General features: G+C 43.0%; 1 protein-coding gene across 5 annotated transcripts in view; it reads left to right on the forward strand.

Annotated features, from left to right (window-relative positions):
• Positions 1 to 1,991: 1,991 nt before the first annotated feature.
• The window catches only part of ddr1 (discoidin domain receptor tyrosine kinase 1), a 54,917-nt gene continuing 33,268 nt past the window's right edge, over positions 1,992 to 23,640 (forward strand). For 4 of the 5 annotated variants that reach the window (XM_080308402.1, XM_026184955.2, XM_080308403.1 and 1 more), the window contains exon 1: positions 3,828 to 3,990. In XM_080308402.1, coding sequence (XP_080164528.1) covers positions 3,989 to 3,990 — 2 coding nt within the window. In that variant the 5' untranslated portion in view covers positions 3,828 to 3,988. Of the gene's footprint in view, positions 2,355 to 3,827; positions 3,991 to 23,640 lie in introns of those variants that run through there. The other variant, XM_026184957.2, reaches the window with a different exon arrangement.

Genomic DNA, 23,640 nt, shown 5'->3' on the forward strand with positions numbered 1-23,640 from the left:
AAAGAATTTAGACAGTTTGTAACTCTCAGTGATGCCACAGTGTTCGTTTGACTTTGGGACCTAAAGCAGAGTTTGGACCTGGGAACGACTAATGACGTCAGATTTAAAGACTGAGAAATTATGGTTCAGCAATGCTAGCACCTGCAGAGAGCGGCTACTGTCAGATGGGGGCAGTATCAAAAACATGTGCTAATAGCTCCCAGAGAAGATTAATGTTTATTTTTTCACGCTTCTCCCATTCCTGGTCAACTCCGCTGTCACTTCCACCAGACTTGTCAACCAATCAGCATGCGACTAATGTACAGTAGAGATGCATATGAATCCAAATATTGATAGCATCGATAGCGACACTGGCATTGGCATCGGATCGATACTAGCACATAAAGTTCAATACTTGGTTTCTATTCTGTAAGTTCAAAATGGAGCCCAATAATTTTATTTATTTTTTTTATGAAAAACTATACCTCAAACATGTTCTGTGACAAATGTCTGAACCTTTTTGTGTTGACTCTCAGGTCTATTTTATTGATAGCCTATAAATATAGCCTTTTTAAGCACAAATATACCGCACTTTTTGTACATTTTTTAAAAACCTTTCTCCTACTTACTGTGCAGTCTCTACAGTCTCTACACTTTGAACAACAGAAGCTGACCCAAAGTGCTTTACAGACAGGCACATTAACATGTACAGCTCTCCTATAAACCAAGTTTCAAAATACACAAAAAGCTGAGAGGTGTGTTTTGTTGTATTAACTAATTATTGTGGAAAATAAAAATCACAGTTGTCTTCAAAATGTGTTCAGAATTTCAAATCGATGATGATTCATCTCATAATATATCAGCTGCATTTATATGTTAAAAGTATCGGTAATGTCGTTACTTGGTACCAGATCAATATAAAAGGGTCCAATATTTACCCAGCTTCAACTGGCTGATTGAGGAACTGCTGTTTTACGCTTATTTATTATTATTATTATTATTATTTTAGCTTGGAGAGATGTTCTCTCTCTGTGTGTTTTGAGTATTTGAGGTTTTTTTTTTTTTTACTGTATGGTATGAATCTACGCAGCCTTTACAGCTTCTTCAAGACTAAAAGCTCATTTGCAAGTTTAAACTACAAGTGCAAGGGAACATTAGACAGCAGAGAATCCATGTTCCCTTTATCTGTTTATCCAAGGTGGAGCTTGGAGTCTGTTAAATGACCTTTATTGTCTGTGCCTGCTGATTGAGCACCAGCTAAAGTTTCCCTGCTCTCACTCTTGGGCAAGTACCAGCACATACTGTAGCTGCTTTACAACCTTTGTTTCAGCCTCTCTGAGTCGGACTTGTTCAGTTTTTTGATGTTATTAAGCATAAACGGGCACACATGTGGCCCTTTTTCAGACATGAATTCACTCTTCCCTCCTGCTTTGCCTCAAGGTCCCACATCAACAAATGTCCTGATTCAAGTTCAGTGCTGTGTTTTACTGCAAACCCTTCAATCTGAGTCATTATAGCCCAGAGCCAGTAATGGTATACAGTTACACCACCAATACTCTGTAATAGAGAGGTAAATACTGAGGCAGAGTCCTGGGTCTACATTAAATGGGCCTGACCATCTGTGAAGAGGAAGAACAGATTATTTAAAGAGTTTACAAGTTTATTTTCTTTAAAACAAAATCAGTTTCATAGCAGCAGGAAAGCCTGTTCTGACAAGCAAAGGGTTAACAAGGTGAAACTGTCTTGCGTGCAGCTGTATCGTGGGTAAGCTAATATCCCCCAGATCTCTGTGTTGCTGTAACGCTGAAACTCCCACTGGCCCCGAAGACTTCACTTTGGATTTCATTTTACAGCGTCGTTGAGGCCACAGCGCCCTCCCACGGGAGGCGCTGATTGGTCGAGTTGCCTGCTGGAATATTTAATCAGACACCTTGCTCGCGGCTGTGATTGGACACAGCCGGTGCAGTTATGTAAATGAGCACCTGGTGGCGCCTGCTGGCCCGGCTGCTGAGCCCGGACTGTGGAGGAGCGGCTGAGAGAGGACGCAGAATCAGAGAAGGTCCGAGAAGCAGAGATACTTTGCGTGTTTTCCCTCCTTTATCTTATTATCCCCCCTCCATTAACCACAGGCTGAAAAATATTCCTCTCAAGTGAAAGTCAGCCTGGGGGTGTGAAATCAGCCGGTGCGCGCAGCCCGTACGGAGTATTGCGCTGTTTTCTGAGTTTTGGTGGAGGTCGTTCACTAAACTCAGCTGCTGCTCTCGGAGGTCAGTTTGGATTATTCGGTGGACGCGTGTTGTATTGAGCACAATTCTCCACAGAGTTCATCCCAAAGTTTGGACCGCTGTCACAGCACACTTCTGCCTGTCTTTTAGGTAAGTACTCCCAACCTGCTCTGCGCGTTTCTTCTCCGTGCGCTTAGCTCCATAATAAGCGGCTGTAATAATATTGCTGTGGGTATTTCCAGCTGTCTGTGTGTGTGTCTGTGCGTCTCTCACTCGCTGGCTTGGCGTCTATATGTCTCGTTGTGATCCGGGAGCGCTGCAGCTCTGGACGCTGGCCACGGACTCCTTGGAAGCGCATATGAGGTGTAACGTTGCGCCCCGGACTCTGCGCGTTTGTGTGGCAGATACATTGTGGTATTTATGCTGCCGACTGCGTAGCTGAGATATTCTGACATCGTACATCATGATCTAGACTTATTGCAACATCGTGTTTAAAAGTGGGTGCTTGGCACCGGAGAAAACGTTATTCAGAGTCCTCACTGCTTTCACGCCTTTTATATTCAGTGTGGATTTTTCTCGTTCTCCGACCTCCGACTCATTGCCACTAACTCTCAAACAGTTACACGGGTTTGATTAAGTTGTACAGTCATTCCTCTTTTGAAAGTCCTTGAGTGTCATTATTCAGAGTCCACCTCATTTACAACATTTAAATAAATAAATAAAAAGTTAAAGAAAAGTAATCTGAGCTGGCATGTGGAAGCTTTAAAACTGACTGCAGCGGGCGTAATGACGCACTGAGTCAAACGTGTAGCATTTAAAAGGACCTAGTGACATCCAGCTGATGGTCATCACACAGACTGTTGACCCTGTGACCTTATAGCAACACATGGGGACCCTTAGTGGGACCGGCAGCTCTGGTTTCACTCACCCCTGGTCCCTGGTTCTCCAGTGGGGAGCTAATCAGTCACCAGAACCAAGTCAGAAATCAGTGTGAAGTTGCCTGGAACTCAGATCTGTGTTGATGAAGGAAACATTTCAGACTCTGGGGACGAGCTGCAGGAAAGTTTGGACTTTGAACAGGATGTACATTTTGTGTTTGCATGAAGCAGAAGAAAGGGGGCGGTGATAGCTGATCAGTCATGTGGTGTTACGAGTGATTCTCATATTGTCTGACAACAGGATGGTGCAGAATTATGTATATTTCAGCATCTTGTCTCTGTTAATTTCTGTATAACAGAGAACAAAGAGAAGGGAAAATGTGGGTTTGATTGCGTGTGTTTGTGGTGTTGTCTTGCTCCTGTGTGTTTGTGCATGCCTCTCTGGGGGCCGGTGACCTACTGGAGGAGTCAAACAATGGGCTTTAGTGGGTGTGAAGTGCAGTGAGCAGTCACCTATCTGACTGCATGAAAATGGCTGATGTGGGTAGTTTGTTGGCTAACAGACTGAGAAGGCAATCCAGCGTGGAGGAGGTGCACCATTGTTATAAACTGCTGTGTGGGGAGGAGTGGGTGGGGGTGCTTGTGCTATAGAGATAGAAATGCAATAAAATGCCATTTTCCCTTTCTCCGTCCCTCCCTCTCTGCCTCTAAGGCAGGGGCATAAAGTGAGGAGGATCCCTGAGTGTTGATGCACATGTTTGCTGGATTTCAGTCTAGTAGGCATCTGGCCGCTGATTCTTCCACAATGTCCCGAGAGAGCCATTGACTTGGAGTAGTTCGTTTTTATCAGCTGTGCAGTTGAGCAAAGAAGACACAAGATATTTGAAATAGTTGGATGGCCCAGTTATGTGAGTATAAGTGTTCACGCACAGACTTGGAACAGCTTTTTATTGATTTGTCTTCCTCTTGGCAGGCTCGTGACAAAGCAGCATTAATTGCATAATATGATTTGTGGAGAAGTATGCACGCAGCAAAATAATTTGTCTAACATTGTTCGAAGGAATGGCTCTTATTTGATTTGTGTCTAAGACTCGGCAACAAAAGTCTTGGAAAGGTTTTTTATGTGCAAGACAAGAAAAAAAAAAGAAGAGTGGTTTTGCAGTGGTGTTGTTTTGTGATTGAAAACACGCTGCTGCGTGCCAGTGCAGGCTTTTCTGCAAACATAGAAGCACGGTGTAGTTTCTGCCATTGGAACACTGGTATGTATGGTCTGGTTGATCATTGACTCCAGTCTGTTATCCTCTATCTGGGTCATTGTTTTGGGTTAAAAGACTTCAGCAGGTGGATACAAATTTGAACCTTAAAGGAGTCGCAGCTTGAACAGTGATTGAACTGCACGTTTGGCACAGTTGCCTGGTCTGTCTCTCGCTAAAGGGGCTACTTAACAACATGAAAGGGCACAATGGCAATGAAAAACTGTCTTTTATGTGACACCTCTCACAGAGATCATGCATTAAACAGAAAGTCTGTCTTTGGTCATAATTGGCTCAGACAGACTGAACAGGAAGGCAAGTGGAAGAATTCATTTAAGTCCAAAGACACGACATGGTTACTTGCCTTCCCTCTCGACAATCCCCCTGTAATGGGAAATGAAACCGATTGAACGCGGGACTCCAGCGTCCAGCCTGTTTTCCCAAACCAATTTCCCTTCAAGTCTAGACAGCTGGACTTTTCAATTGCATCTGTGTATGTGTGGTCACATGCAGAGCGAGCTCAACCAGACTGTCGGACAAACAAATTAATCGTGTAATGGGCGGTGACACTTCAAAGCGGGATCTGGGCTGTTCGTGGGCTTTAGTTGTCAGCGAGTTTTCAAATCTATTTGGTTTCCTCTTCGCGAATCTCCATCCCTGAAGTCCTACCTTTTCTCAGACTGCCCTCCCCCTCCCAGATTCCCTCCCCACCATCCTTCGTTTGGCATCGAGCACACTTTTGATCCTCTAATTGATCATTCTGGCAATCTGTCTCTTTCCCTACATGTAACATGGAACACAGATTTTTCTTCTTCATCTTCTGTATCTCCCCATTCCCTTTGAAGCAGCACTAGACATTTTATTTATCTTCCTCCTCTGCTCATACATCTTACCCTCAGCCTCTCTCTTCTCCTATCGTCCCTGTGAGTCTCCTTATTTATCTGTTTGCTCTTTCAGTGAAGGGTGCCCTTGTTAGATAGCGGTGTTGCTTCTTGGATGCAAGTACCCTTGGGTTAAGTTTTCTTCAAAGATTCTCACAGGGTATCTTATCAAAGTATCTAAGACATTTACTTGGTCCCTGATATAAGCTCGGAAAACTGCAGAAATGCCTCTGCATGACTTCCAAAATTACAGGTGGCCTATTTTTGAAGGTGATAATGTACGAGTGTGTGACAGCCTGTGGTAAAGTACAGAAATCTAGAAGCTTGAAGGTACTGCCATATCTCCCTAATATATAATTTCTCAACTCTAGTACATGTTTTATGACTTTATGAAATAATAAAAAACTCTTATTAAAAGAGAGCTTCATTTATTAGCCATTGCACTCCTATAACATTGTGAAATTTTGATGTGCAATTTAAGCAGCAGGGAATCTTTTTATACCCAAATGTGTGCTGTTTTTAGTTGAATGGACTAAAGGAAAAAAATAACCTTGAGCTAAATATTTTGGAGGATGCCTTCTCAGTGTTTATGCAATGAGTGGAAGCAAGGGACACTGCAGTCACACTGTCAAGTATACCCTACTTTTCCCTTCTTTTTGAATTTAGTGGGGACTGTATTTCTGTAATTAACACGATTTATTATTTTTTTTAAAAAAACTTAAGTTATTGAGGCCATAGCTGCATTAGGAGGGTGTTTACTGAGGTCACAGATCCTGGGAGCCGAGGATGGTTTTTCCATTTACTTTTATTCAGCTCAACGTCGCTTTGCAACCAGGGGAGTCGCCCCCTGCTGGGCATCAGAAAGAACACAGATTTAAGGCCCTTTCAACCTTGCTTCAGTTTCAGGTGTATCGTCAGTCACAGCCTGGTATCGCCACTATTTACAATGTAATTAAACCCTCGAGAGTCTAGCTGGTGATCTGAATAAGTTTTGCCACCAGCAGCTGTTGTCACCTCATGAAGAAATGTCTCATTTTTCCTAAATCCACACCTCTGTCTATCAGTTTCCTTCACCTCGTCCAATTCGGGGTCACACTGAGACCGAGAACCATTCACACTCACAGTCACACCCAATTTAGGATCACCAGTTAACCTAACGTGCACTGTGGGAGACCGTGCACAGGCTTCGGGACAAACACCGAAGGACCCAGGCTGGTGGATTTGAATCCAGGACCTTCTTACTGTGAGGAGGACAGCACGGTGCTGTCCTCCTCACAGTGTCTTGTGGTCATTAAGAATTTATAAACTGATGATGATTAATCATGAGTACACACTGCTTTCCCTGCATAAGCTGCCTCTCTAATTTCAAAGTATATGTACTGGCAATACTGGCCCTTGGTATCAGATGACACAGCACTACATTTTATACAACTTTTCTTTTGTGTAAACCTTATACTCTCCAAAAATACTCTCTTGTAAATGAGATTTTTAATCTCAATGACATTTTTACCTGGATAAATAAAGGATTAATAATAATAAAAAAAACCTTAAGACTGTGTTTAATCTGCGAAATTAGCCAAGGTCATTTGTGAATTGGATGATTAGGATGGTCTAATTAGAAGTGGACGATGGTGAATCCTGTGATTTAAAAACAGCTACACACTTTGCCAACTTGTGGAAGCTGAAGTTATCGCTGCTGGAAAAGAACCTCATAAAAGATGGAAACCAACTTAAAAGCCAGTGTGCTCCCTTCTCTGCCTCTTGCTTTCTATCTTTTTAGTTTTTTTTTTTTCTCACCACTTTTCAAATCGTCATATTGCGGTTGGTGTTTTTTTAGCACCCACAGTGCCTCTTGTGGCACAAAGCGCCACTAATAATTACTAATGGCTTCTGGCAAAGTAAGTGTTTTGAAACCTTGTTGGAACATGGGAAGAAAATTGTGTTAAACATCAAAGGTTACTTTCTTTTTCAATATGTCTTCTTTGCGTATGATGAATTTGAGTTGCAATGACATTCACGCTGAGTGGGTTGGACGTGTCTGCCGTTTCCGCCGAGGGGTTTGTAGGGTCGCATTAGCATCAGGAAACTGTTGTGTGATGTGTAATTTAGTTCTTTTGAGACTGTTTTTCACTGCTGAGAGGGAGGAGGAGGACTGAGAGTTTGATAGAGGTATCAACCTGTGCCTGAGGCTTTTAACAGAGGTGTGTGTGTGTGTGTGTGTGTGTGTGTGTGTGTGTGTGGGTGTGTGTGTGTGTGTGTGGGTGTGTGTGTGTGTGTGTGTGGTTTCAGCAAAAGCCCAGGCTTTTATATTAACCAGGCCACCATATTTTCAGATCCTAATGTGCTTTTGTGTGCATATTTTTTATTTTGTGCTGCAACATCTGAAGACCTCTACGTTGTCCTCAGACTGCCGCATTGCTCGGTTAGGCCAGTTAATTTCCTCACATTGACTCAAAATGTTGAGTCTAGCTGAGCTCATTCCCGTTCGCCCTGATCTTTTTTTTTTTTCTTCCTGTCATTTTCTCTCTGCTACTCTTGAGTTCACCTCTCTCTCACTCCTTTCATCCCTTCTCTTGTTCCCTCTCTCTCCTTTTCAATGGCTTCTCAGCGGATGAATAATTCTCAACCTCCTGCGGCAAAGAGTTGCTTTTGTCCCACACTTGCTCTGCCAGTCTCTTCGTTCGATTACTGGTGGGAATTTTCCTTCATGGCGTTCTTCTGTCTGTCTGTCTGTCTGCTTCAGTCTGCGGCTGTTTTTCTCACTGTCCCGTCACATGCCTCTCCTTTCACCCTGTCCTCCCCTCTGCTTCTCACTTGTTCTCTGACAGGTGGTAGTGAGACTGTGCAAATTGAATTCAGAGAATTGGGCTGTGGCTCTCCATCACACTACAGCCCTAAAGGACCTTTGGTGTCAAACTAGAACCAGAGGTTCACATGCACTCAGCTGCGAGGTCATCGTATTAACATGCTAATGGTCCCTCATGCCTGCTGGATACTCCTCACGAGTCTTACAGCCATGCTTCAGCTAAGGTCAAACTCAGAACTAATCTTCCCTCGGAGTAGCAGTGATGGTTAATCTTCAGGCAGCACATGAGCTTGCTTCGCTTTCAAGTGAGACGCACTAGAAAGTGAAGTGGATCTCATCTCATTCCAGATGGATTAAACAGAGCAGAAAAGGAGCTGAGGACAGTCTAACTACATGTGCCGACAAGTACGAGGCTTCGAGCCCCGAGAAGCATAATAGTATTCCAGTTTCTGTCGGTCACAACCACTTTCCCAGAAGAAATGCAGACAAAACTGAACACATGTTTTTCCTTTGTAAACTGAGAAAGAAGACTTCGCTCTGAGTCTCACGATAATAAACAGCCGACTCCGTGTAGATCATGTTGACTGCCAGAGGTGTTAACAAAACCTTCATTTTCTTTTTGTGTGCGACTTTGTTATGCTCTGTTCTTTGTCTTATTTCAGCTTTGAGAACATCTTCTTCTGATTTGGTTTGACTCTCTTGTTGTGTCGAGCTTACCGAACAGGCAGTTTACCTCCTTCTGTCCTGTGTGTTGTTGCTGTATCTGATCAGGCTCATTTCCTTTTGATTGCCTTTGCAGATACCATAATGTTGGAGCGCAATTATAGGAACTTTAATAAAAATAACAAGAACGGTCCAAGGTAAATATTATGGGTTTATTGTAGGACTGTAGTCATGAAGACAAGTCTTGGGACTACCTGCTCTGCATGTTGTTTCAATTACTGATTTCTGTGACGACTGACAAAAGACAAACCTGCAAAGTTCCCTTTTTTCAATATTTCACAAGCTTTCATTTGGATTAAAGTCTAGACAAGTACAAGGAAAAATGCAAATAATGTAAAGGCAAGCATTGCCCTCAAAGCATTGAAACTTCAGAAGGGGCTCAGAATAAAGGGAACTTGGAAAAAGAGCGTTATCTGTTCATTAATGTGTGTTAACTGGAGTCTTTTCTCAAGTAAGCAGGACTGACAAGGAAACAGTGTTGGAAAAAGTACTGGATTTTTGTGTTTGACAGTGTTTTTGATGTATGTGTGTTTAAGATTTGTTATCTCTGTTTGTACTAGGGGTGCTTTTTTGCCTTTATCTGACAGTTCAGCAGGAAAGAGCAGCGGAAGACGCCCAGCAAAGAGCTACAGTTTCTTGTAGTGGGTTGACAAACAAACATAAGGTTAGGGTCTAGCTCTACCGGAAGCCATTAACATGGAACATGGAAAAACAGCCAGAAGACTCGACTTTTTTTTTTTTTTCTTTTTTCAATTTAAAATAAAATACATTTCTGTGTAAAAGTCTTGCTACCCCTCATTGCTTTATATTTTGTTTCCAAGGAGCCAGATTTTCTTGTAAAGTTTAAAGCGGTCTTGACCAATACTTCTCCAGGATTTCTGAAAGTCGTTCAAAGATTTTCTTTGACATATTCAGCCTTTCTGCAGTCTTTGTACCTGACTGTTTTCAGAGGAATATTTTTAGTTAAGCCACTTAATGCTGACCTATGAGTCATTCCTTCATAAACACACCGAACTAAAGGGATGAACCACTGTTGTGTCTACGCATAACAGACGACTTGGCAAAGAATTTTAAATTGTGTCTTTAGGCACTTTTTTTCTAGCAGCTTGTTGGAAAATTTTTATATAATTTTTTTCTCCATTTCTTTAGTTGAATCCACAAAAAATATAAAAAAAGATAACACAGTTTGACATAAAATAGTATTTTTGCACCAAAAAGGTGATTCGCAGAGAACTATTGGCCGAGAACTTGGAAACTGGACAAGTGGAGGACAAAAGAGGACATGGAAGGTCTAAAAATATTATCTACAGCAGATTAACAGTATTTGAAAGTCATGTCCTTAAGACATAAGGCAAAATCCAGCAAAGACATGGGACCTGAGAGATTCATCTGGCCCTCCAGCTGGTTCATCTGCTGTTCACTGAAGCCTCATCAGATATGGAATCAATAGAAGGATGGCTGTCAAGAAGTTACTCTTAACTAAGAGAAACGCGGAGAAAAAGCTGAGGTATGTAGGAGAGAGGTACAACAGCGAGTGCCTACAGCCTGTAAAAGACAATCGAGGCTCTGTCGTGGTTTTGGGCTGCATTTCAGCCGGTGGTTCTGGTGACTGATGAGCTATGTTGGAGATCTAGGAATGCAAAAAGCTACGATCAGAGTTTGAGCCACAATTCAGTACCATCTAGAAAGCATCTCATTGGCAACAGCTTTATTTTTCACTATGAAAATTATCCCAAACACCCTGTCAATGCAGTGAAAGCTTATATGAAGAAGTGGCCTCCCCAGAGTTTCAACCTCATCATTATCAAAGCATTTTGACAGAGAACAGAACAAACGACAGCCAACATCCAAAGAAGAGCTTTGAATGTCCTTCAAGAAGCCTGGAGAACTATTCCTGAAAACTACTTAAAGTTTGCCTTTTATTATGTATTTAAGTTTGTGTTTGCACATGTTTTGATAAATCGTCGCGCCTATTAACCGTTTTCCTAGTAACATGTAAAGAAATGAGGAGTCTCAAGACTTTTGCACAGTACAAGCTTATTTACATATGCATCTTTTGGCTGGAATATGTGTCACGTGTCAACAAACCAAGAGTCCGAAGAAAATGTGTTCCTGGTTTTAAACTTGAGATATTTTCTCAAATAAACTCAGGAGACAAAGCCAGGACAGTAAAGCTGGGACATTGACTGAAGCGGTCACTCAGATGCAGCACACAGCAGGAAACGGTCCACTTCGATGCATTCTTAACACTGAAAATACTCCCTTTGGTGTGGGTGAGGGAACTCTTAGGTAGAGGTAGTAGGCAGGACGGATGATGCCCGCTAGCTTGCTTTAAATTCACCACACATTTTCCTGCTCTGTTCTCACAATCGGACATCACACTGACATATTCTCATATTCAGCTGTTTTCAGGAAGGTTTAGAGCTGCAGTGCATGCGTTAAAAACGGTTCTGTTGTGACATTTTGTCCCCTGCGCTTACAGCTAGGTTTGTGTGGCTGCTATTGACGAAGGCAATCTGCGGTAATCAGTCAGCATTTGTCTCTGTCCACCATGAGGATGAGCAATGCTGCAGCTGCTATGGACTGATGAGCCAAGTGGACCTGAAAAGGGAGCCGGTGGAGGTTTCATTCTGTTGCTATGACTGATGTCAGCTTTGTGTAGTCGCATGCTAATGAACCCAACCTTATTATGGTTTTTTTTTGGGTTTTTTTTTTGTTTTTTTGCTTTTTGCTCTATCCTTGAGCCTCGACTCCTGTGCCTCCCGTTTCTGTCTCAGTAAGGAGATTTTTTTTAAATTGGGCTTCTTTTTTTTTTTTTTTTTTTTAGGGGGTGGAAGCTGAGCTGTCGTAATGAGTCATCTGGTGTTATGCACAATTCAAATGTTTCTGGAAGCAGGTTTCATCTTTAACAATTCCCTATCTTCATGACTCACCACCTTCCTCAGCAATTGTTCACAAGGTTTATGGTCTCCGTTTCTTACTGATGCAGATTTAATTTGTTTTTCTGACTCCACTGTCTTGCCGTTTCCGTTTCCAAGTGAGTTATCCGCACTTTCCTTCTGCTTCTTCCTGTACACTCAGCAAAATCAGATTCCACAGACATGACTGGCACTTCCTTGTAAGGGTGAATTTTGTGACACACAGATTTTCAACTGGATGCCTAGTGCATGGCCCAAATCCATGATGAAGAGCAGGGCATAATACCACTCTTCACCTGAAGCTCCCAGTCATATATTTGATGGCAAATGTCACAGTTGTGCTGTGTTTTCTCAGTTTAAATATCAAATTAGTTTGCAGCCTCAGTAAGGGTGTAAAGCTGTGTGGTTTCACCCACTCGAGCAAATATTGTGCTGAGTAAAGTTGTAATATTTAACACAGTAAGCTGTAGGTAATGTTTTCAGTAAAACAGATCCCCATGGACATATTGCTATAGCCAAGCATCTCAAGCCAAGCATCTCAAGCCTGCCCTTGGAGTGAATCCTCAGTGAAAATAAGAAAACAGTGGCCCCGCAGGGATCAGCACTTTACTCACACCAGTCCTGAGTCACACAAAAGCAAGGCTGTATTCAAGGAAGCCATCAGATGACCTTGTTTGTGTCACTGGCACAGTCTCCACAGTATCACCCTTTAAAGTGTTGTGAAGACTGAAGATAAATTCATGCTTCATTCTCTCTGGGACTCCGAGCGTAGCAGTGCGTACACCCAGCTTCCTCTCTCACACACACACGCGCGCGCACACGAACAGAAACCCAAAACAAAGAGCTCACTACTCCGTGTCTCCCCAGTGGCCATTAGTCATGTCTAACTGGCAGAGTGTTACTTTATCTGGCCGAGACTGGAGACTTCACATGTCGAGATCTGTGTATAGAACAAGAACGACATTGAATAAGCGACATTCGAAGCCTTTTTGATGTTGCAAATTATATGCATTGCACTACATTATTGCTAAACTTTCCCCAAAAACCTCACACTTTTAGACATTTTATCAAAGCTTGTCAAAATAAGAGTTAGTAGCCATGCTGGTGATGCAGCTCCTGGTTTATTACCTCTGTTCTGTCTCCTGTACACTCAGCAAAATCAGATGGATAAATTATTGTTATATTTTAAACAGACTTTAGCGGTGCCCAGAGATGATGATGATGATGATGATGAAGAACTTTTGTATTTTCTCTTTTCACCATTATGAGGTTGATTTTGACCAAAATGTTTCACCAACTGAGTGACGTTCATATTCTTACAAAGCCAAGTTCTTGGTGATTTAGACGAACGAAATAAACTGTCCAATGTGCAACGCTGGGGTCAGAACTGCCTTAATTCTCTGTGGTACAGATTCAACAATGTACTTCCTCTGAGATTTTTGTCTATATTGAAATGATAGCCTCACACTGTTGCTCCTGATTTACTGGCTGCACGTCCATGATGTGAACCTCCCATTCCAACACATCCCAAAGGCGCTCTACAGGATTGAGATCAGGTGACTGTGAAGGCCATTTTACAGACAAACCAGTTTGAGACGATTGCTGCTTGGGATATGGTGTCTTATCTTCCTGGAAGCAGCCATCAGAGGGGGGAGACATTGTCTTTTCATGGTCAGAAACAATACTCAAGTAGATCGTGGTGTTTAAATGATGCTCAATTGTTACTAAAGTGTTAAACGGCTCGAAATGTGCCCAAAAAAATATCTCCCAGCAGCCTAAACTGTTGAGACAAGATAGGATGAACCCATGTTTTCATCTTGTTTACACCAAATTCTGAATTTTTGCATCAGAAATCAAGAATCTTCAGACCAGGCTTTTTCCAGTCTTATATAGTCAAGCTTTATTTTGGATTGTAACATCTGTTTCTGTGGCACGGAGTGTGGTCTTCTGCTGCCAGAGCCCCTAAGCTTCAAAGTTGGTCATGTTGTGAATTCAGAGATGCTTTTCTGCCTACCTGGGTTGTAACAAGTGGTTACTGCCGCCTTGGTGTGAACTCAATTCAGTTTGACCATTCTCCTCTGACATCAACAAGTCATTTTCACTCAGAGAACCACCGCTTACTAAACGTTTTCTATCTTTCAGACTGTTCTCTGTAAACCCTAGAGATTGTTATGTAGGAAAATCAGAGTAGATCAGTTTCTGAAATACTCAGACAGCCCATCTTGCATCAGCAACCATGCCACATTCAAATCACCTTTCCGATGCTCAGTTTGAACATCAGCAGGTCATCTTGACCATTCCTGCATGTCTAAATGCCCTAGGTTGCTGCCATGTGAGTGGTTGCCCTAACAACTTATCTGAGTGTGTAACGAATACCACTGCTGCAAAGCGCACTACCGTTGTGATCATTTTATTGATGTTAATTAAATGTGAAATGTAAAGAAACATAAAATAATAATAACTCTCACATCAACGTTAAATTAATTGAAAATGTTGTAATTATCAATTGTTAATCAGTCACGGATCATAAATGAATCAAGGAATATCTACACAGGCGTTCAGTGCACCTTTTTTGGAAACATCACTCCCGTGTGTTACCTAAAGCAAGTCTGTGTTTTTAAAATTCTCAGAGCTTATTCTAATTTAGCTATTTGAGTGTCCAGAGCCTTCAAAGATTCGATCATAGTCTCAAAATGGCAAAAAATAAATATTTCTTATGAATTTCATCAGCGTGTTATTGCTCAAAGACATAAAAAGTGTGCTGCATATTTTATTCAGCAGTGAATTATTCTCTCTATAGAACAGCACAGTCTGGCTTTAATTATAACTAAGCAAGACAAAAAAAATACACCAGCGACTGAAGTCTGAGAAACATACGCCTCGCAGGTTCCAAACTGGCACTTTAAATGGTATCTGCAAGGTGACTCCAGGATGCTTGCCTTCTGTGAAAGATTCACAAAGAAGGGGAAAAGCCTCATATCTGAGGTGAACAAAAGGTGAAAATTAGTCTGAGGAGGGAAAACAGCCAGTGGAAGACATGTGCGTTTTTTTTCTCTTCAAAATCTTTTCTGGAAGCGCAGCATCTTGGAGTCGCCTCTCCACTGTTGACGTTAAAACTGCTGTTTTGGTGTAACCTTTCATAAAAACGCCAATTAAGGACCTGTGAGGTGTCTTTTTCTCTAATGCACTTGTCCTTTTGCTCAGAATTGCACTGTGGCCTCCTACTTCTTTCTATTCTGGTTAGGGCCAGTTTGTGCTCATCTATGGACTGAGTGGTACACACCATCATATAAAATCGTAATTTTGTCTTTTATTTGTGACAATTTCCTCAATAAAGAAGTATCCTTTCTTTTAGAGCAAAAATACTCTGACAAATTTGAGAAGAAAGCTCCTTTTTTCAGGTCAATTTGAAACTATAATCGAACCCATAAAGGCTAATGATCCAGACACTCAGGTAGCCAAATGTATTCCTTGTGTAATCAGCAGAACAGTTTTCAGCTGTGCATACACACTCGTGAAACGATGAATCGGCCTTTTAACATCCGAAAGCTGCAGTAGGTACTTAAATTTGTTTCAGTGGAACACGGGGCTTTACACCTACGAATATACTCCAATAAAAATAATGAATGACTCATAATTAATGGCGCCATCAATCACTGATTGTAATTTGGAAAATTTATCATCAGTTAAAATAGAAAAGGGGGGAAGTGTGCTTCAAAAATAAAGACATTTCTAAGCGACCCCAAACATTTTGAGCAGCAGTGTTTTGGCAAGTGTAAATGATCATATTCATCAAGTTGATAAGTTGATGCATTCTGCTCCAGAAACTTGAAAGATAAGCAAATAGTAAGCAAACATGGCCAGTATGAAAGGCATGAAATGAAATTTGCTAAGGTTGCTGTTCGGCAGAACCCTTGACAGGAAAAATGGATGACGTATCAACTGTGATTGATTACCTCTCTTAGGTTTCAAGCCTGTGCAGCTTTATTTTTTCTACTATACTGACACAAACTGATACTAATGGCTGCAACCAAAAAAGAGCCTACAAGTCAAGATACACTTTAATAATAGTCAGCGGCCGGTGATGTGAACCATGCAGAGTTTGCAATTCAAGTATTAAAACATGCAAAATAATGTGCAGAAAAAAAAACAAAGCAAACTTTTACATCATTTCTGATTTTTTATTTATTTTTTTTTGGGGGGGGGGCTTTATTGGACAACTGGAAAGAATAATGAAGGCTAAAATTTGGGCCCAAGGCGAGGAGTTCCGGAGAAAAGACGCTAACCAGAGCCAAGGAAGTCTCGCCAGCTTTCGCTGGAGCAATCTAATTATAGAGACTGGCACGCTAGCTTTAATGATGCAATGGCTGCTCACTTTAAAAAAAGTTCTCCCGTGTGTTCGTCCCTGCTCTCGTCTGTTTCAGACATGTTTTTTTTGGGATTTTTTGCTGTGCGGGACAGAAACAGCAGCTGCTCATAAGTATTCACAGTCCTGCTCGTGGATTAGCAGAGACAAAATGTGAGCGTAGATTGGACTGCACACTGCGCTGCCTCCTCCAGAACACAGCGGGCCCTTCTCATTCTCTCTGAGTGCTAACCACAGCTGTTCAACACCACTTGACTTTTCCTAACAACAATGTTCTCAGATGGCTGTGGCCACTTTTGTTCCTTCTCGCTGGAACAGTTGCTCTTCTGGTTTTCTTTAATGTCTTTGTCTCTTGGTGGTGTGTTGGATGAGAGCTCGTTGCCTTGCTGACCAAAACGGTGATGAGACTCTGTTCAGGTTGATGTTTGTTGATATCACCGTGGTTGTTATAGTGATTGCCTTGGATTTGTGGCCCCACTCATCAGTTTGAACTCTTGAGTGTTTTTTGCACGCTGAGCCTAGTCCAGTAAGCCCCATATTTCTGCATTGTGTCATCAGTCGTATGTGCATTCAGATGAAGAGGGAGAAAAGATGGCACTTTTTTTTTTTTTTTTTTCCTCTCTCTCTCTCTTTCTCTCCTCTACGTGAACACGTGCACCGTGTATCGGTTGCGTTGTGACTGCCATTCAGGACAGCTGCACCGGCTCGGTCCCCACACACCCATGCGTACGCGCACTACGAGGCCATAAGTCACCATTTCTGCACCACCTCCCAACTACTCACATTCATGTAACCGTGTCATCGCTGCTCTTGCCCCTCCACCCCGTTGTGCTTGAGCAGACTCTACTATTCCCTCTGTTTCCATACATTCCCTCTGCCTGCCTCTCTCCCTCCCCTCCCTCTGATCCTCTGTCACTACAGCTGTGTGTCAGCTGTTGGCCTGTCCCAGTCTACTCAGAGATGAAGCTGAAATGTAAAGGGTCTGCAGGGAAGACAGCCTGGCCCCTCTGTTTCACCCAGCTGTCACTCCCACTTCAGACTTCCACTTATCATTAAGGCTTCTTTCTTCCTTCTTGCTTCCCCATCGGAAGTTTTTTTTTTTTTTTTTTTTTTTTTAAATTTCTGTAAGAGTCACATGCTTGATTGGTTTCTTTGGGCTTCTAGTTTTTCCTGCCTTTAGTGTTCCTCTGTCTACGTCTTGGTGTTTATTGTTGGTCATTCTTTGTGTTGCTTTGAGGGTTCGTTTTTTCTGGTCTTCAACATGGATCCAAATTTCACGAGGATCGCTCCTACTCCTACAGTGTTGGTCGGGATTTAATCAAACACGCACACACTGATCACCTGATGGGGCTTCACAGAAACGTTGCAGAAGGTCAATATCGGATTTGTTATTTTATGTGCACTTTTCCATTTTCACAGCATAACCTTCATGCACACCACCCACAATTTCACCAAATTCTCACTTTTCATTTACTGAACAATATTCAGTTCAAACCACTTAGTGAAGCCTTTAACATCAGATTCTCTGTGTTGATCCATTTGGCACCTTCAGATCACTTTACCACGGGTGGTGCGTAGCATTTATATCCTGCTCAGTGTCGTTATCTTATTGGTCATTAAGGGTGAGGGAGTGGCCCTATTGGTCGACTCCCACGTTAGGAAGGTTTAAGCCTTTGTATCACCATTAGACATCAGATCAGACATGATCATGCTTTATTTTTACCATGTTTACTAATGAGCATGTAGTCATAATGCTCATGAAGTCAAACACTTTTGTTTGGTGGTGAACAAGATGAACAAGACTCCAGAATGACCGTATATGTATGTATATACTAGGGGTGCAACGATACTCGTATCGATATTGAACCATTCGATACAGTGTTTTCTGTTCGGTACGCATATGTATCGAACAATACAAAATTTGTAATTTATTTTTATCAACTTTCCTTCTGACAATGCTGTCTGTGTTGAGCGCTCAGTGAATCTGCGTTCGACTACTCCGCCTAGGCTGCACTGTCGAGCGCAGATCCACTGAGCGTTCAACACAGACAGCATCGTCAGAAGGAAGAGCGCAGGGCAAGCTAGCGAGACAGAAGTTAAGCTCTCCTTGCAACATGGCAAATTGAACCTCCCCCACCCTCATTCAGATCTGGCGTTTGGAATTATTTTGGTTTTCATGTGACATATGACCCTGAAGGTAAGCGCGTCATGGACTAAAGTAAAACAGTATGTTGGATGTGCCACGCAATGCTCAATTACATGGGTGGGAACTAGTGTGTTAGCTCGTTAACGTGTTGGCCGTCTAGCCCCACGCAGGGGTAGCTCGTTAACGGAGATTTGCCGTGTTACAAATATGACTGCACATTTACACCGACATCATCCTAGTGCAAAGACAAGTGGAAGCAGACAAAAACAACAAGCATGCATGCTACAAACTTTACCCGAGTCATTTAGACAGCCGTTAGCACATGATTCTCCTTATGGGGACCTGATATGTTTAATATTGTGGCGAGCTCAGACAAGGAGGAGACGGAGGTATCGTTTGGTCTTGCTTCCCGTGAGCTAGCCAGGGAGCACAGCCGTTTATTGACATCTGCAGAAGAACACTGCCGCTAGCTAACTGCTCAGCGGGGCAACCGCACAGCAACAACAACACACAGGGCGCCCTCTGACCCCGGAAGGACACACCGTCGCAGCGAGAAGGCGTCACCCGTCACTATGGCAACATAAACAAAACATAACTGTACAAACAGACCCCCGAACCGCCCTGACCCGCTACATAGCCCCCACCTAAGGGGTCAGTCGTCCCCGACGACCCCATTGCCCCACACAAAGTCCTGCAAATGTCCAGTTGCCTTCTTTTGGCGCACCGGCCGCTCACGACCGGCGGGGGAAAAGTCACTCGGGTCAGAACATGGGGTGCCACCATCATCCCACTTCTGACACCAATGTGGCGAGCTCAGACAAGGAGGAGACGGAGGTGTCGTTTGGTCTTGCTTCCCGTGAGCTAGCCAGGGAGCACAGCCGTTTATTGACATCTGCAGAAGAACACTGCCGCTAGCTAACTGCTCAGCGCGGCAACCGCACAGCAACAACAACACACAGAGCGCCCTCTGACCCCGGAAGGACACACCGTCGCAGCGAGATGGCGTCACCCGTCACTATGGCAACATAAACAAAACATAACTGTACAAACAGACCCCCGAACCGCCCTGACCCGCTACATAGCCCCCACCTAAGGGGTCAGTCGTCCCCGACGACCCCATTGCCCCACACAAAGTCCTGCAAATGTCCAGTTGCCTTCTTTTGGCGCACAGGCCGCTCACGACCGGCGGGGGAAAAGTCACTCGGGTCAGAACATGGGGTGCCACCATCATCCCACTTCTGACACCAATGTGGCGAGCTCAGACAAGGAGGAGACGGAGGTGTCGTTTGGTCTTGCTTCCCGTGAGCTAGCCAGGGAGCACAGCCGTTTATTGACATCTGCAGAAGAACACTGCCGCTAGCTAACTGCTCAGCGCGGCAACCGCACAGCAACAACAACACACAGAGCGCCCTCTGACCCCGGAAGGACACACCGTCGCAGCGAGATGGCGTCACCCGTCACTATGGCAACATAAACAAAACATAACTGTACAAACAGACCCCCGAACCGCCCTGACCCGCTACAATATGCTGCTGAGAATATAGCCCAGAAGAAGCGTATAGTATAGCTTTTATTTTATTTTGGAAAGAGACATTTCTCTGTAATAAACTCTCTTTTCCAAAGATGAGTGATTCCTCAATCAGATACAGGTTTTACCGCGCCAGATCCGCGGCCCCGAACCATAGTAAGGAAACCTCTGGCAGTTACTTGAAGGTTCCATAACTGACTCGTAGCAGGCAACAGCTTACTATACAGGTCAACTCCGCTAGCAAAAAGATCGAAGGAGGCGTAGGAAACTGCTTCACCGAACTTTATTTCTTCTCTAAGGCACGAACACCGCGTACAGTGGGCTGAAACAGTTTACTCACAGCGAGCATCGCCGACACAACTCTGGCTGTCGAGGGAGTTATTATATTCCTTTTATTTATTTTATTTTCGTCTCTTCTGTAGCTAACCGTTACTTTTTCCCCTTCTCCGCTCTCTCTCTTCACACACACACACACCAGGCAGTCCCGCTACACACATCCCGAATACATTTCCCATCAGGGTTCATCCTTAAAGGGCCATGCCTGTAACACGGGGCTTGCAAAATCGCTAGCCCGACGTCCCGGGCTAGCGATTTTTCCAGTCGGGCTGCCAAAATCTATCTCTGCCCTGCCCGTCGGGCTATCATAGGAAGGAAAAATATATGTCAATGCTTTTGCATTCTTTCGGAAATGTAGCTGGGTAATTATGTCATTGGCATCGGTGAGCCACTGTCAATATGTGACATATTGAAATCGCGTTTGAATTTGCGCTTGTTTTTTGCTTTCACTTTGCAAATGTCCAGGTGCCTTCTTTTGGCGCACCGGCCGCTCACGACCGGCGGGGGAAAAGTCACTCGGGTCAGAACATGGGGTGCCACCATCATCCCACTTCTGACACCAATGTGGCGAGCTCAGACAAGGAGGAGACGGAGGTGTCGTTTGGTCTTGCTTCCCGTGAGCTAGCCAGGGAGCACAGCCGTTTATTGACATCTACAGAAGAACACTGCCGCTAGCTAACTGCTCAGCGCGGCAACCCCACAGCAGCAGCAACAACAACAACAACACACAGGGCGCCCTCTGACCCCGGAAGGACACACCGTCGCAGCGAGAGGGCGTCACCCGTCACTATGGCAACATAAACAAAACATAACTGTACAAACAGAACCCCGAACAGCCCTGACCCGCTACAATATGCTGCTGAGAATATAGCCCAGAAGAAGCATATAGTATAGCTTTTATTTTGGAAAGAGACATTTCTCTGTAATAAACTCTCTTTTCCAAAGATGAGTGATTCCTCAATCAGATACAGGGCTTGCAAAATCGCTAGCCCGATTTTGCAACCCCAGTCGGGCTACCAAACTCTATCTCTGCCCTGCCCGTCGGGCTATTGTAGGAAGGAAAAATATATGTCAATGCTTTTGCATTCTTTCGGAAATGTAGCTGGGTAATTATGTCATTGGCATCGGTGAGCCACTGTCAATATGTGACATATTGAAATCGCGTTTGAATTTGCGCTTGTTTTTTTGCTTTCACTTTGCAATCGCACGAACTGTGTATAGAGAGCGACAGCACTGATTGGTGAGTGATGATAATTTGCGCACCAATTCCTCTGACATCGTCTTATCAGTCGTTAGCTTACTATGCAAACATGACAAGTGAAATCTCCCGCAGCAAGCTTAAACATATGAGAGGTTGATCGCGCAGAGAATCGCTGACCTGTGTGTGTGTGTGTGTGTGTGTGTGTGTGTGTGTGTGTGTGTGTGTGTGTGTGTGTGTGTGTGTGTAAAAACAGCAGGATATATATTTTAGTTCTGCTGAGCCAAATAAGACAGGTCAGGGTGAAGAAGTGACAGCCAAAGAAAAGCTTACCACAAAACGGAAAAGTTATGACAAATCAGACTATAAGGCAAAAAGAAAGTGCAGCTTTATGGTTTCATGGACAAAAGAATTTCTGTGGCTGCAATATGACGAGCTAAATAACCAGGGCTGCACATAAGTGGTCCGCAGGTGCGCATTCGCTGTCAAAAAAAAAAACTCGCACAAGATATGAAGTTGCAACGCGTGTTTGCATACATAAGATTTTCTGGAGGAGGACAGACATTTGTTTAAAACTCTTAAAGATGTCGAAGAAGCTCCTTTAAGCAATTACTTTGGTGTTCCTCCACCTCCAAAGAAATGTCAGAAGGAGTCCGAACCACAAAAGAAGCGCGTATTCTCGGAAAAGTGGTTGCAGGAGGTGAGCTGGCTTCAAACAAATGATGAACGCACAGAGATGTGGTGCGGAATGTGCCGTGAAAATCCCACTTTAGCGGACAAAAACAGTGCTTTTTATATGGACGCAAACGCGCGTTGCAACTTCTTATCTGGTGCGTGTCTTTTATTTTGACAGCGAATGCGCACTTGCGGACCACTTATGTGCACCCGTGTAAATAACATAATGTTCTGCCGGGTGTGTTGGTGGTTTTCTCTCGATTTCTGGGTCGACAAGCGCCTTTGTTACTGGGACCAGTCATTTTAAGAAAGGCCCCCATTAGAACCCATGAGAAATGCAAGAAATGCATTATTGCTCAGTCTGCAATATCTTTCCCAGAACAAACACCAATTGCAAATAACATACTAAAAATAAACCTGAAAAATCTGTTTAGAACAGCGTACTATGTTGCAAAGAGTGAACTACCACTGGCAAAATTTAGCAGTCTTTGCAAACTTCAAAAAGCAAATGGCCTAGATCTTGGTTCCACTTGTCTCTTACCCGTGACTTCAGCGGAAATTTCAAATTCAGGATCTGACACAGACGGATTCATGTCCTACACAGTTCTTACAAGTTCATAGAAATTTCTGTTCAATTAGAACCAAGTATTTGAGTTGATGATTGTAATTTTTATACAATGTTGTAATTTGTTTTTCAACAATTTTTTTGATTAATGTTTTGTTTCCTTTACAATATTATACTTTAATGTATAATATTGTAAAGGAAACAAAACATTAATCAAAAAATTGCTCTCTTTTTTATTCGGGCTACTTATATTTATTTTGGGCTACCAAAAACTGAAGAGTCCCTGCCCGAAGGGCTACCAGGGATTTTGAAATTTTGAGAGCCCTGAGATATATTTATTTTTTAAATTACTTTTTGTTTCAGCAACATTAAATTTAAAAACTGTACTTTTGAGTTAAAATATATATTTATAATTTTAATAAATGACAAATTAAAAAGGCATGAACAATTTTTTTTGTATCGAAAAAATATCGAACCGTGACACCAAAGTATCGAACCGAACCGTGAATTTTGTGTATTGTTGCACCCCTAGTATATACATATATAACTGTTGCCTTAAGGCACATTATTTTGTAAGGCAGAGCCTACAATGTTACATTAAAAAGACTCCAACAATCACACTTTGAGCCAGCAAAAGTGGGAAGGAAAAACTGCCTTTTAACAGGTTGTTCTTTTCCTCCTTGGTGGTCCGCAGCCCTGCTCTTGTTAGTATTTGTTTCACTGAGATGTGTTCCCACCTGTATATTGGCCCTCTGTGCATATACAGTGTTACTGTCTTTCATCTGTCTGCTTACCTCTCACTCCTCGTGCTTCCTGTGCTCCTTTTGTGGTTTCCTGTTTTGTTTAACGTCTGGAATTCTGGGACTCTACAATCAGCCATTTACAAAAAAAAGCTCATATTCTGTTTGTTTTGCCGTCTCCTGTGTCTTGTATTTCCGTCCAAAATCTACACTTGCACGATATGCTCTGGTACCAGTTTATTAGTCACTAGCTAAAACTGTATAAATATAGCCCAACTGTTAACACAGGAGACCTGCAGTAAATCCTGCCTTGATGACGGGTATAATGTACTGCTTTTGCTGAAACTAGGGAGGTATTTATTGAACTTTATTGCCGTTTTGGAAGCTCCATACATGACAGTGCAGTTCAGCACCACGGACTAA

This window comes from Astatotilapia calliptera, chromosome 11 (assembly GCF_964374335.1).
Source record: "Astatotilapia calliptera chromosome 11, fAstCal68.1, whole genome shotgun sequence".
In the NCBI taxonomy this organism is placed as follows: domain Eukaryota; kingdom Metazoa; phylum Chordata; class Actinopteri; order Cichliformes; family Cichlidae; genus Astatotilapia; species Astatotilapia calliptera.